Source organism: Somniosus microcephalus, chromosome 1, assembly GCF_052327205.1.
Source record: "Somniosus microcephalus isolate GS21.2 chromosome 1, FLI_Smic_1.0, whole genome shotgun sequence".
NCBI lineage: Eukaryota > Metazoa > Chordata > Chondrichthyes > Squaliformes > Somniosidae > Somniosus > Somniosus microcephalus.
The window spans coordinates 256,987,564-257,001,509 of record NC_140987.1 but is presented as its reverse complement, the minus strand read 5'-3'; the positions used below and the strand labels follow the sequence as shown (position 1 = coordinate 257,001,509).

Here is a 13,946-nt window from a genome sequence, read left to right as displayed (position 1 = left end):
GCACAGCAACTCCAAATCTTGCCACTTGCGGAAGTTTTTTTTTGAAAATGTTCAAGCTTTGTAAGGGAAACTTGAATATGTAGAAATCTACGTTTAAATTTCCCATGTAAATTGTGAGTGAAAAAAAAAAGTTCCAAACAATTGTGGGACTTGCACGTGTCGTCAACGGTGTATCGATTGTGCTGAGTGGAGGCCATCTACTTTCCTATGAGAGGGGGATGAAGAGGTATGATTGTTCATCAGTAGCATTTGCCGAGGTCTCAGGGTGGTGTGTGACCCAGCAAGACCGGGAGAGAGGGAGCGTTCTTAATTGTGATTATTGGTGATCATCAACTTCCCTCAACAAATAACTTGCATTTACATAGCGCCTTTAACATAGTAAAACATCCCAAGGCACTTCACAGCAGAGATACCAAATAAAATTTGACACCGGGCCACATAAGATATTAGGACAGATGACCAAAAGCTTGGCCAAAGAGGTAGGTTTCAAGGAGCCTCTTAAAGGAGGAGAGAGACACGGAGAGGTTTAGGGAGGGAATTCCAGAGTTTAGGGTCCAGGCAGCTGAAAGCACAGCTGTCAATGGTGGGGCGATGGAAATTGGGGATGCGCAAGAGGACAGAATTGGAGGAGTGCAGAGATCTCGGAGGGTTGTAGGGCTGGAGGAGGTTACAGAGATAGGGAGGAACAAGGCTACAGAGGGATTTGAACACAAGCATGATCATTTTAAATTTGAGGTGTTGTTGGACCGGGAGCTAATGTAGGTCAGTGAGCACAGGGGGGTGATGGGTGAACGGGACTTGGTGCGAGTTAGGATACGGGCAGCTGAGATTTTGATGAGCTGAAGTTTACATGACCCACTGCAGTGAATGGGCTTAACAACCCAAATGTGCTTTTTTTCCTTCTATGCTTAACATTCTCAGTCGAGGGCCCACAAGCAAGGTGCACAATATCCAAGATGATGGTCTATCAGCCAGTCATAGTGATGATCTGCAGCACTTCAAAACCAACTACTGCAATGCCACTAGGAGTCACTATGGTCAAGTTAGTTTTTGCATTCTTCTCCGCAGAATATGAAGTTTCAATATCCAGTTCAAGACCGTTTTAGTGCAGAAAACGCAACAATCATACGTGCTGCAGATCTATGGCAGGATACCTCCTCATTGTCTTCATGTCGGGCATCTGTAACAGGAGTTAAACTGAAATGACCTAAATATCTGGGCAAGTAAGTTCTACTCAAAATATAAGCAGAAAATGCTGGAAATACACTCAGCAGGTCAGACAGCATCTGTGGAGAGAGAAAAATCCGAGTGAGCGTTTCAGGTCAGTGACCCTTCGTCAGAACAGAACAAAGGATCTGATGACTGAAACATTAACTTTGTTTCTCTCGCCACAGATGCTGCCTGACCTGCAGTGTTTCCAGCATTTTCCATTTATATTTCAGATTTCCAGCATCTGCAGTATTTTTGCCTTTCATATCAGTTCTACTCAAAATGTCTTCCGATTGTTTTATTCGGCAATGGTGAAAGAAAATGAGAGCCAACGCACTTGGAAGGGAAGTGGAGTAGGTTCAAGCTCCAAGGCTGAGAAAATATGAACATAAGAAATCGGAGCAGGAGTAGGCCATATGGCCCCTCGAGCCTGCTCCGCAATTCAATAAGATCATGGCTGATCATCTACCTCAACTCCACTTTCCTGCCCGATCCCCATATCCCTTAATTCCCCTAGAGTCCAAAAATCTATCGATCTCAGCCTTGAATATGCTCAACGACTGAGCTTCCACAGCCCTCTGGGGTAGAGAATTCCAAAGATTCACAATCCTGTGAGTGAAGAAATTCCTCCTCATCTCAGTCCTAAATGGCCGACCCCTTATCCTAAGACTGTGACCCTCCTAGTTCTAGACTCTCCAGCCAGGGGAAACAGCCTCTCGGCATCTGCACTGTCAAGCCCAAATAGCAACATTTTGAGAGTTGTCCATTTCAGCCATAATTTTAAGGGAAGCAATAAACCTATGGAATACAATTCCATGGATCGCTTCCATATATTTTCCCGTTGCTGGACACCGAGACACACTGGCAGGATGGGAACAGGTCTCCTGTAAACCCTCCAGCAGAGAAAAATAAAATAATTTATACAAAAAAAAACCTTTTGAAATTCTATCAACTTCTGTGATCCTGGTTACCATCACCCACAGAACAGATTCTTTATATCGCAGGTTTCTGACATTCCCTCGAGTACGAACATTAATTTACTATTGTATAGAATTACATAGAATATACAGCACAGAAACAGGCCAATCGGCCCAAACAGTCCATTCCGGCATTCATGCTCCACTCGAGCCTCCTCCCATCCTTCCTCATCCATCTGCAAAACCCTCTATCCCCTTCTCCCTCATATGCTTATCTAGTTTCCTCTTAAATGTATCTATACTATTCACATCAACCACTCCCTGTGGTAGAGAGTTCCACATTCTCATCACTCTCTGGGTAAAGAAGTTTCTTCCGAATTCCCTATTGGATTTCTTGGTGGCCTTCTATTGATGGCCTCTAGTTTTTATATATTTTATTAGAATTATATAGAGTTAAGTATTTTACAGCACAGGTGGAGGCCATTTGGTTCAACTGTGTCTGTGCCAGGTTTCTAAAAGAGCTATTCAACTAGTCGCATTCCCCTACACTGTATTACATTTTTATTCTTCCAATAGCAATCCAGTTAAAAGCTATTATGGGTGCTGTTTCTGGTAGGGCATCCCATGTCCCAACACACCTCTGCATAGAAATAAAATTCTCCTAACCTCTCCCGCCATTCTTTTGGTGATTGTTAGATTTATGCCCTCTAGTTACTGACTCACCAACCAGTGGAAATCCTTTTGCCCATTTTCCTCATTGAACCCTTTCATAATTTTGAACTCCTCTATCAGATATCCTTTTAATCGTCTCTGTTCTAATGAAAACAGCCTCAAATTCTCTAGTCTCTCCCCATAACAAAAGACTCTTGGCCCCTGGTATTTTAGAAATTCTCTTCCAAATCTCTCCATTGCCTTGACAGTCTTCCCAAAGTAGGGTGCCCAAAACCAGACACAACCTTAAGAAAGGGGTACATAACCTTAAAATTAGAGCTAGGACAGTCAGGGGTGGTATCAGGGAGCACTTCTTCACACAAAGCATGGAGGAAATCCGGAACTCTCTCCCTCAAAAAGCTGCCACGGTTACGTCAGTTGAAAGTTTCAAGACTGGGAACAATAGATTTTTGTTGGGTAAGGAAATTAAGGGCTATGGAGAGAGGGGTGGAGAGGCGGAGAGGTTTAGGGAGGGAATTCCAGAGTTTAGGGCCTAGGCAGCTAGAGGCGGGTAAATGGAGTGGAGGTACAGATCAGATATGATCTAATTGAATGGCAGAACAGGCTTGAGGGGCTGAATGGTCTACTCCTGTTCCTAGGTTTCAAACACAATTTTTAATCGTGTGATTTGTATAGTCATTACCACGTGTGAAACAAACATTTGGTACAGTTTCAGCAACGTTTTTGCCGTTTATGAAACCGACCTTTGCCTGCAGCTCTATGAAGGTCATCTGCTCACTCTTCTCCTCCGATAGATCCACTTCCTGCCCTTCAAGATTGCAGATGCCACCAGTTTGTTGATAAGCAAGGGCCGCTTCATAAAGCTCAGCTACAGGGACAAAGCAAGAAATACCACAGATCAGCCCAGCACACACCATCTACTTTGCAAGTAAGATAACATCTAAGGGTGCCATTACACTGGTGTGGTACCGGTAGCTGCCAAGAATGATGTGGAGCCGGCAACTCCCAGTGACACTGCCAGCAGGGTTGCCAATCCTCCTGATTTTAAAATTCTCATCCTTATTTTCAAATCCCTCCATGGCCTTACCCCCCCCTCCCTATCTGTGACCTCCTGCAGCTTTATAATCCTCTGCGATCTCTGCGCTCCTCCAATTTTGGCCTCTTGCGCATTCCCAATTTCCATCGTTCCACCATTGGCGGCCGTGTCTTCAGCTGCCTAGGTCCCAAGCTCTGGAATTCCCTCCCTAAACCTCTCCGCCTCTCCACCCCTCTCTCCTTCTTTAAGTTGCTCTTTAAAACTTACCTCTTTGACCCAAGCATTCGGTCACCTGTCCTAATATCTGCTTATGTGGCTCAGTGTCAAATTTTGTCTGATAAATCGCACCTGTGAAGCACCTTGGGACGTTTTCCAATGTTAAAGGCGCTCTATAAATGCAAGTTGTTGTTGTTAATTGCCATGGAATCTCCAGGAATTGAAGATTAATCTCCTGGACACTGCTGCAAGCAACACCGGGGAGAGAAATCAGAGGCATTAACTAACACTTTCTTTGAATACTTCTGTGTATTAGTTCTAAAAGTATTGGAGATGGAGGAAAAAGAGGCTGTTTGACGGGTGGGGCGGTTGGAGATGGGAGGTCATGTGACACAACCTCCAGGAATACGTCCAGAGTTGACAACCCTAAGCAATAGTCAGGGCAATGGAATTTTTATTTGCATGTATCCAAGTATCAGTTAATTGTTAACAAAAAACGTTGACTATCCCATCGGTTCTTGCTAAACACTTAAAAGGTTTCAAGCATGAATGTGAACATTTGTTAAACACTGCACCCGGTGTGAAACCAAAGTGGTTACCAGACTAACTCCTGGAAAAGGATCGCAGGCCACTCCACTGAAACGGATTCAGGTGATCAAACTACACAGACCGCATTGTTGTAAAACCAAGACTGCTTCACATCGAGAGATTATGGGCAAAGATTCCCTCCGATCATTCTCCGTAGCAACAGCACAATGGACCTGAATTTGCCGAAACCTTGTGCCGTAGTATCTATGGCGTACGTCATTGTTGTGGTGCAGAAATTCCAGCATCAGTGACTTATCCCATTCCCTATGCCATGCCCTAAATTCCTGGAAATTTTGCACTGCACCATGGAGATCCTCACCGAAAAAAATTGAACAGTTAATTATCGTAACTCCGCCCATCATTAAAAGCAATGGCAGGATCGAGTTTGCTGAATTAAGGCCACTGTGACAGACACTTAGACCTTTGCGGAATGGCACTGGAGGGCTCAGTATCAGTGAAGTATTCAACCGCTCAGCAGGTTGCCTGAGGGCAACATTTTTTACTGACTTGTTCTAGGAACTTCATTGAAATCGTTAAAAGGTTTGAAAGTTATTTTGAAAGATTTAGGGTCATTGTCAAAAGAACCAAGGATGAGATGAGGAGAATTTTCCATGACGCAGCGAGTTATTATGATCTGGAATGTTCTGCCTGAAAGGGTGGAAAAAGCAGATTCAATAGTAACTTTCAAAAGGGAATTGGATAAATACTTGAAAAGGAAAAATGTGCAGGTCTATGGGGAAAGAGCAGGGGAGTGGAACCAATTGCATAGCTCTTTCGATTACCTCAATTAAGTAATAAAATAAGTGTTTTGACAGCCAGGCATGTTCTTATTTTCTCCTGACTGATATTTTTACGTTAATATTTATTGAGCCCGTGCGCTAATCATGGATTGCAACCGGTATTGAAATATGGCTGGGGATCGGGTGCCGTTCAGGAGATAACCCTATGCATACGGGTCCCTTCTTAACACTGATTTATATATTTATACTGTTTCAGTACAGACTCATCAATCAAATTAAACCCAAGCTGGACATTCTGCCCGTACAGACTGTGACCCACCCCCACGTTATCAGATCGGAGCCATTGCACCTAAACGCATCCCTGCTAAATAACCGGTTGTTCTGTGCTGCATCAATCCCCGTTACCTTGGATGTGTATCAGACATTGGCCGCGCTGTTCCTGATCCCCGCTACACTCACTGTCCCAGATGCCTCGTTGCCCTTGCCGCACCGTTATCAGCTCATACTTCCAGTAATTTGTTTTTTGAGCTGAAGGCTGAGGGGGAAAGAAAAATCTAACTCACAGGGAAGGCCACGAGATGCCCTGCTCCAGCAAGATCTGGGTGATATACCTATCAATTCAGTTCATGAAAAGCGACGAGTTAAGTTAGTAACTATAGGTTTTTATTGGCTAGATAACAGAGCCCACCCTCGTGGGTGATCGGATCCAACAAGGAGGAATACCAGCCAGTCGACCACCTTTATACCTGGGCAAGCAGGTGGAGCCATGGGCGGAGTCAGCTGTGGTCAGCCCAGGTATAACAGCGTGGCAAGAGGTAACCTTGTGTAGTGATACAACAGTGTAAACAGTGATAACCATAGTGTAACGATATAAACAGTGATAACCATAGTGTAACGATATAAACAGTGATAACCATAGTGTAACGATAGTGAACGATAAAAGTGGTTTACCACATTCACCCCTTGTTTAAATTTGAGTCCGGCGGGGTGAAGTGTACTACCAGTTCGGGTATGTCAGTCTCTCCGGAGGCCTCGTAAGCCTTTCTGATCGGCGCAGCAGCGGCGGCGGCGGTGTAGTATTCGAAGTTAAGGCTGGTGTCTGCGTGGTCGGCGAAGGCTCATGGGGTTCCGGCATGCCGTCTACCGGGGCTGGATTTGGGGGAGTGGTGGGGGGTAACGGTGGTGTCTCAGGGGTCCCCGAGGGTGCGAGGTCTCGTAAGGAGACTGTGTCCTCCCGCCCGTCTGGGTATGCCACATAGGCGTACTGGGGGTTGGCGTGCAGGAGGTCCACCCTCTCGACCAGGGGGTCCGTTTTATGGGCCCTCACGTGCTTCCGCAGCAAGACGGGCCCCGGAGAAGTCAGCCATGTTGGTGGCGAGGTTCCCGTAGTCGACTTCCTGGGGAAAACAAACATTCGTTCATGGGGGGTGGCGTTAATGGCAGTGCAAAGCAGTGGCCGGATGGAATGCAGCGCTGCCGTGAGGACTTCCTGCCAGCGAGAGGTTGGGAGGCCCTTAGACTTTAAGGCTAAGAGAACGGCCTTCCAGACTGTCGCGTTCTCTCTTTCCACCTGGCCGTTCCCTTGGGGGTTGTAGCTGGTGGTCCTGCTTGCAGCGATACCTCTCGCTAGTAGGAACTGGCGAAGTTCCTCGCTCATGAAGGATGAGCCCCGGTCGCTATGTATATAGTTCGGGAACCCGAACAAGGCGAAGAGGTCGTTCAGGCATTTGATGACCGTGGTACTGGTCATGTCTGGGCAGGGGAAGGCAAAGGGGAAACGGGAGTACTCGTCAATAATGTTGAGGAAGTACACATTACGGTCAGAGGACGGGAGGGGCCCCTTAAAATCGATGCTCAAGCGCTCGAAGGGGCGGGTGGCCTTGATCAGGCTTGCTCTGTCCGGCCTATAGAAATGCGGTTTGCATTCGGCACAGGTTTGGCAGTTCCTGGTCATGGTCCTGACCTCCTCGATGGAGTAGGGCAGGTTGCGGGCCTTAATGAAGTGGTAAAGTCTGGTGACCCCGGGGTGGCAGAGGTCGTGGTGGAAGGTCTGCAGTCTATCAATTTGCGCATTGGCGCATGTACTTCATGATAGAGCATCTGGGGGTTCGTTCAGTTTACCAGGCCGGTACAAGATATCGTAATCGTAGGTGGAGAGCTCAATTCTCCACCTCAAGATCTTGTCGTTCTTGATTTTGCCCCTCAGCTTGTTATTAAACATAAAAGCGACCGAACGCTGGTCGGCGAGGAGGGTAAATCGTTTGCCTGCCAGGTAATGCCTCCAGCGTCGTACTGCCTCCACGATCGCCTGGGCCTCCTTCTTGACAGAAGTGTGTCGGATCTCAGGGCCCTGGAGGGTCCTTGAGAAGAAGGCCACAGGTCTCCCCGCCTGGTTAAGGGTTGCAGCTGGGGCGAAGTCGGATGCATCGCTCTCCACTTGGAAAGGGATGGACTCATCCACCGCGTGCATTGTGGCCTTAGCAATGTCTCTCTTTATGAGGGAGAAGGCTGCGCATGCTTCTGCTGTCAGGGGGAAGGAGGTGGACTTCATGAGGGGTCTGGCTTTGTCCGCATAATTGGGCACCCATTGGGCATAGTAAGCGAAGAGCCCCAGGGTTCTCTTCAGCGCCTTTGGACAGTGGGGGAGGGGAAGCTCCATGAGGGGGCGCATTCTTTCGGGGTCGGGGCCGATGACTCCGTTCTCTACTACGCAGCCGAGGATGGCAAGGCGTGAGGTGTTAAACACACATTTCTCCTTATTGTAGGTGAGGTTCAGCCGTTGGGCCGTACGGAGGAATTTCTCCAGATTAACATCATGGTCCTGCCGGTCGCGGCCGCAGATGGTGACGTTATCTAGATGAGGGAACGTGGCATGCAGCCCGTTCTGGTCAACCATCCGGTCCATCTCCCTTTGGAAGACCGAAACCCCGTTGGTGACGCCGAAGGGAACCCTAAGGAAGTGGTAGAGGCGGCCATTCGCCTCGAAGGCGGTATACTGGCGGTCCTCAGGGCGGATAGGGAGTTGGTGATAGGCCGACTTAAGGTCGATGGTAGAGAATACCCGGTACTGTGCAATCTGACTGACCATATCAGATATGCGGGGAAGGGGGTATGAGTCCAGCTGGGTGTACCGGTTTATGGTTTGGCTGTAGTCGATGACCAGGCGGTGTTTATCGCCGGTCTTGACGACTACGACCTGGGCACGCCAGGGGCTGTTGCTTCCCTCGATGATGCCCTCCTTCAGGAGTCACTGCACCTCGGAGCTAATAAAAGCTCTGTCCCCGGCGCTGTACCGCCTGCTCTTGGTAGCGACGGGTTTACAGTCGCGGGTGAGGTTAGCGAACAGGGAGGGGGGCGGGACTTTGAGGGTGGAGAGGCCGCAGGTGGTACACGGTGGGCGGTTTAGGAATTGCTGGTTGTAGACTGTGAGGGGTGGGGGGGGGGGGAAAAAGAGGGATCCACCGTATGCCAAGGTGACACTTGAGGTGGCATTGGAAATCCAGCCCTAGTAGGACGGCAGCGCAGAGCTGGGGCAGGACGAGAAGTTTAAAATTTTTATACTCCGTGCCCCTAACCGACAGGGTCACAACACAGTAGCCGCTGATGTCTGTTAAATGGGACCTCGACGCCATCGAGATCCGATTGCGCGTTGGCCGGACAGTGAGCGAGCAGCGGCTCACCGTGTCTGGATGGATGAAACTCTCCGTGCTTCCGCTGTCGAACAGGCAGGTCGTGGCGTGGCCGTTTACTTTGATGTCCATCATGGACTTGGACAGGTGATGCGGGCGAGCTTGGTCAAGTGTGACGGAGGCTAGTGTATGGCTGAGCGAGCTGCTGTAGTCTGCGGGTGAGGCGGTGGTCGGGTCTGGAGACAAGGTGGCGGTCGAGTGTGGTGAACAAAATGGCGGAGAAGATGGCCGCCCCCACAACTCACATGAGGCACTGCCGGCGTCGGTGGCCTTGATCAAAGATGGCCGCCCCCACAACTCGCATGAGGCACTGCTGGCGTCTGTGGCTTTCCCCCTGCAGGCCTTCGCGAAGTGGCCTTTCTTGTGTCAGTCGGAGCAGGTCGCGTTTCTTGCAGGGCAGCGCGCCCTCGGGTGTTTCGCCTGGCCACAGAAGAAGCAGCCGGCGGCCCGATCGCGGGGCTCCGATGTCGCAGCCGGTACCGGGGGTGGCGGTCCCGATCGGTTCCGGGACACCGACGCTGTGGTAGGCCCCAGGGGCGGCGGTGCGAGGGGTATTGCGGCCGGAGTCGGGCCCGAGTCCCAGGGTCGCGCAGCACAGTACCTGGAGTACGCCTCGAGGTCCCGATGGGCCACTTCCAAGGAGCGAGCGAGGATACCAGCTGTTTTCAGGTCGAGGTCCTTTGATTCCAGCAGTCTTTGCCGTGAGTAGTCTGACCGAAGGCCTTTCACGAAGGCATCGCGGATATTTCCATCGGTATGTTCTGCAGCTGTTACGGCTTTAAAGTCACAGTCCCTGCCGAGTATTTGTAGCGCCCGTAAGAAATCATCAACCGACTCTCCTGGCTGTTGCGAGCGGGATCTTAGGAGATGCCTGGTGTACATTGAGTTTACAGGGCTCCAGTACTGCTCTTTTAGCAGGTTGAGGGCGTCCTCGTATGTAGCAATGTCCCGGATGAGTGCAAATACTTTAGGGCTCACCTGGGCGGTCAGAACTCTTAGTTTGGATACCGGAGGCACGCCGGATTCTCCCAGGTAGGCTTCGAAGCAGCTCAGCCAGTGTTCGAAGTCGAGGGCTGAATTCGCAGCCTGTGGGTTTAGATCCAGGTACGGCGGTCGGAGGGCTCGCAGCCAGGCCGGCTGCTGGGGCTGTTGTAGCTGGCTGTTTGGCTGGGGCTGTTCGTTTGGCTGGTCGTTTGGCTGCTCCGGTACAGACATTTCAAAATTTAGCCAATAAAATTGATATACCTATCAATTCAGTTCATGAAAAGCGACGAGTTAAGTTAGTAACTATAGGTTTTTATTGGCTAGATAACAGAGCCCACCCTCGTGGGTGATCGGATCCAACAAGGAGGAATACCAGCCAGTCGACCACCTTTATACCTGGGCAAGCAGGCGGAGCCATAGGCGGAGTCAGCTGTGGTCAGCCCAGGTATAACAGCGTAGCAAGAGGTAACCTTGTGTAGTAATACAACAGTGTAAACAGTGATAACCATAGTGTAACGATAGTGAACGATAAAAGTGGTTTACCACACTGGGCCTGTAGCTTTCCTCAATTTTTATCATCAACATTGCTTAGGGGTCACAGTGTCAGGATAACGGGTCGGCCATTTAGGACTGAGATGAGGAGAAATTTCTTCACTCTCAGGGTTGTGAATCTTTGGAATTCTCTACCCCAGAGGGCTGTGGATACTCAGTCGTTGAGTATATTCAAGACAGAGATCGATAGATTTTTGGGCACTAAGGGATTCAAGGGATATGGGGAAAGGGCGGGAAAGTGGAGTTGAGGTAGATCAGCTATGATCTTATTGAATGGCAGAGCAGGCTCAAGGGGCCATATGGCCTACTCCTGCTCCTATTTCTTATGTTCTTATGTTTACATATTCCCACGCAATTCTACAACAAAGTGGAACTTAAAAAGTTAACCAATTTCAAAACTTGGGCACATGGTTGGGGCAGCACTTACTGTCAGACTTGTCCACCCTCATCCTCGTGCTACTTGGCATCAGGGACTGCCACCTACATTTCATCATCTTGTAGCGAACGTAGAGCTCCAACGCCAGCGTCTTGCGCTCTCGAGTTGTGGAGGTGCAGGGATACATCCCGAACAGAAACTTCCACGCATCCTTGCGAATACTGGGATCCACGCCACCTGAACAGGAGAACGGAACGGTAAAGTGTAGCCGCTTTCCAAAACTCCTGGAATCCAGGAGGTGTCGGCAATCTTAAAACTCTAGCTTGCAACGTGTCTCAGGATCCCTATTAAATATCCTTTCAGATTTGAAAGAAGTTGGGCAATTCCTTCAAATAATGGATGGGGACTGGAGAAATGATCTAGACTGTGTCACCACAGGATGTACGGAGGATTATCCAACAGGATTTGACAAAATGGAAGGCTTTTTTTTTTTTAAAAACAGAATTTCCTTGGAGTATAAGATTTAAAAAAAAGTGTATTAGAAAGTAAAAAACTTGCGCTTATATCATGCCTTACACGACTTCAGGAAGACCCAAGGTATTTTACAGCCAATGAAGCACTTTTGACGTGTTGTAAGGTAGGAAACTTGGCTGCCAATTTGCACACAGCAGGGTCTCAAACAGCAAATGTGATAATGTCTGGATAATCTGGTTTTTTTTAGTGATGATGGTTGAAGGATAAATATTTGCCAGGACACCGGGGAGACCTTCCCTGCTCTTCTTCAAAATAATGCCATGGGATCTTTTGCGTCCACCCGAGGCAGATGAGGCCTCAGTTTAACGTTTCATCCGAAAGACGGTACCTCCGACAGTGCAGCACTGGGAGTGTAAGCCTGGAATATGGGGCTCAAGTCTCTGGAGTGGGACTTGAACCCACAACCTTCTGACTCAGAGGCAAGAGTGCTACCCACTAAGCCACAGCTTGACACACTTATAAATGCTTTTGAATCGCAATTTGTATCCCCTCTGGCTCCCACCAGCACCTATGTGCCTCTGGCCTTCACCTCAAGTTGAGTCAAGAAATGTGGAACCTGGGTGTACAGCTCCACCATGTCTACCTCCAGCAGCACTCACTGGATAGCAAAGAGAGGTGGAAACCCTGGCTGACTTAATATTTCTAGTCTCCTTATTACAAAAAGGACAGAGGCACTGGAGAAGGTATAAAAAAGATTTACAAGGATGATACCAGAACTAAGAGGTTATAACTATCAGGAAAGCCTCAACAGGCAAGGGCTCTTTTCTCTAGAAAAGAGAAGGCTGAGGGGTGACCACATAGAGGTCTTTAAAATGATGAAGAGAATTCGATAGGGTAGACGTAGAGAAGATGTTTCCACTTGTGGGAGAGACCAAAACTGGGGTCCATAAATACAGGATAGTGACTAATAAATCCATTAGGGAATGGAGGAGAAACTTCTTTACCCAGAGAGTGGTGAGAATGTGGAACTCGCTACCACAGGGAGTGGTTGATGCAAATAGCATAGATACATTTAAGGGGAAGCTAGATAAGTACATGAGGGAGAAAGGAATAGAAGGATACGCTGATGGGGTGAGATGAAGTAGAGTGGGAGGAGGCTTGTGTGGAGCATAACCACCAGCACGGACCAGTTGGGCCGAATGGCCCGTTTCTGTACTGTAAAATTCTATGTAATATTTGTATTTGTTCTCCTTAATCTACGAGCTAAGTGAGCATCCTCACCATTGTGCAAATTGGCTGCTGCATTTCCTACTTTACAACAGCAGCTACACTTCAAAAACACTTAATTTACTGTAAAGCGCTTTGGGACGTCCTGAGGTTGAGCAGGGCGCCATATAAATGTAGGTTAGTTCTTCTTTCTATTGGCCTGATTCAGAGTGACCAGAGATCAAAGCAGTGACCTTCCCAGCTTGTAATATTCAGCACCGCTCAATGGGGCCGATATTCCGAGTTAGCGCTATTGATAGAAAAGCTTTGCTTGCGTGTCAATCATATTAGAAAACCCACAGGGGCACTGCTGACAAGTTTCTACCCATTAAAGTTAATGGACAGAAAACAGTGGGTAGCAGGGCTGCAAAATGTTCTGACATGCGTAGGTGGTGTCTGAGGCTCCTTGTGGTTGAGTGAGCTTGTAAAATTGACCCGCATGTGACTGCGGTAACGCTCTGTGGTCTTTTCAGGCTCTCCTCTTAACCTGTGTTGCATATGCTGAAAATTTTGGATGCTGGGTTTAAATGAATTTCTTTCCCAAGTATTGGCAAACTTTCACTTGAATTTTTTTTTTTTTTTTTTTTAAAAAGTGTACCTAGCCTTAAATAAATGATTTGCATCAGGCCATTCCAAAGCGCTTTACAGCCAATGACGTTATCAAGTGTAGTCACTGCTGTAATCTAGGAAATGCGACAGCAAGCTCCCACAAACAGCAATGTGATCATGACCAGGTAATCTGTCTTTTTTTCATAGAATGGTTACAGCACAGGAGAACATTCAGCCCGTCGAGCCCATGCCGGCTCTCTGCAAGAGCACTTCAGCTCGTCTCACTCCCCCGCCCTTTCCCCATAGATTGTTTTCCTTCAGGTACTTATCCAATTCCCTTTTGAAAGCCACAATTGAGTCTGCCTCCACCACCCTTTCAGGCAGTGCACTGAAGATCCTAACCACTTGCTGCGTAAATTTTTTTTTCTCATGTCGCCTTTGGTTCTTTTGCCAATCACAAGAAGGGAAGAAAGACTTGCATTTATATAGCGCCTTTCACGACCACCGGACGTCTCAAGGCGCTTTACAGCCAATGAAGTACTTTTTAAGTGTAGTCACTGTTGTAATGTGGGAAATGCGGCAGCCAATTTGCGCACAGCAAGCTCCCACAAACAGCAATGTGATAATGACCAGATAATCTGTTTTTGTTATGTTGTCCGAGTGATAAATATTGGCCCA

At 48.2% G+C, this 13,946-nt stretch overlaps 1 protein-coding gene across 4 annotated transcripts in view; it reads right to left on the bottom strand.

Moving 5' to 3' along the window:
- Positions 1–13,946, bottom strand: part of LOC147124738 (TBC1 domain family member 15) — a 100,045-nt gene that overhangs the window by 61,154 nt on the left and 24,945 nt on the right. For 3 of the 4 annotated variants that reach the window (XM_085992469.1, XM_085992478.1, XM_085992457.1), the window contains exons 2-3: positions 11,031–11,216; positions 3,542–3,666 (exon numbers count right to left, since the gene is read on the bottom strand). In XM_085992469.1, the coding sequence (XP_085848595.1) occupies positions 3,542–3,666; positions 11,031–11,216 (311 nt within the window). The remainder of the gene's footprint in view (positions 1–3,541; positions 3,667–11,030; positions 11,217–13,946) is intronic. The other variant, XM_085992463.1, reaches the window with a different exon arrangement.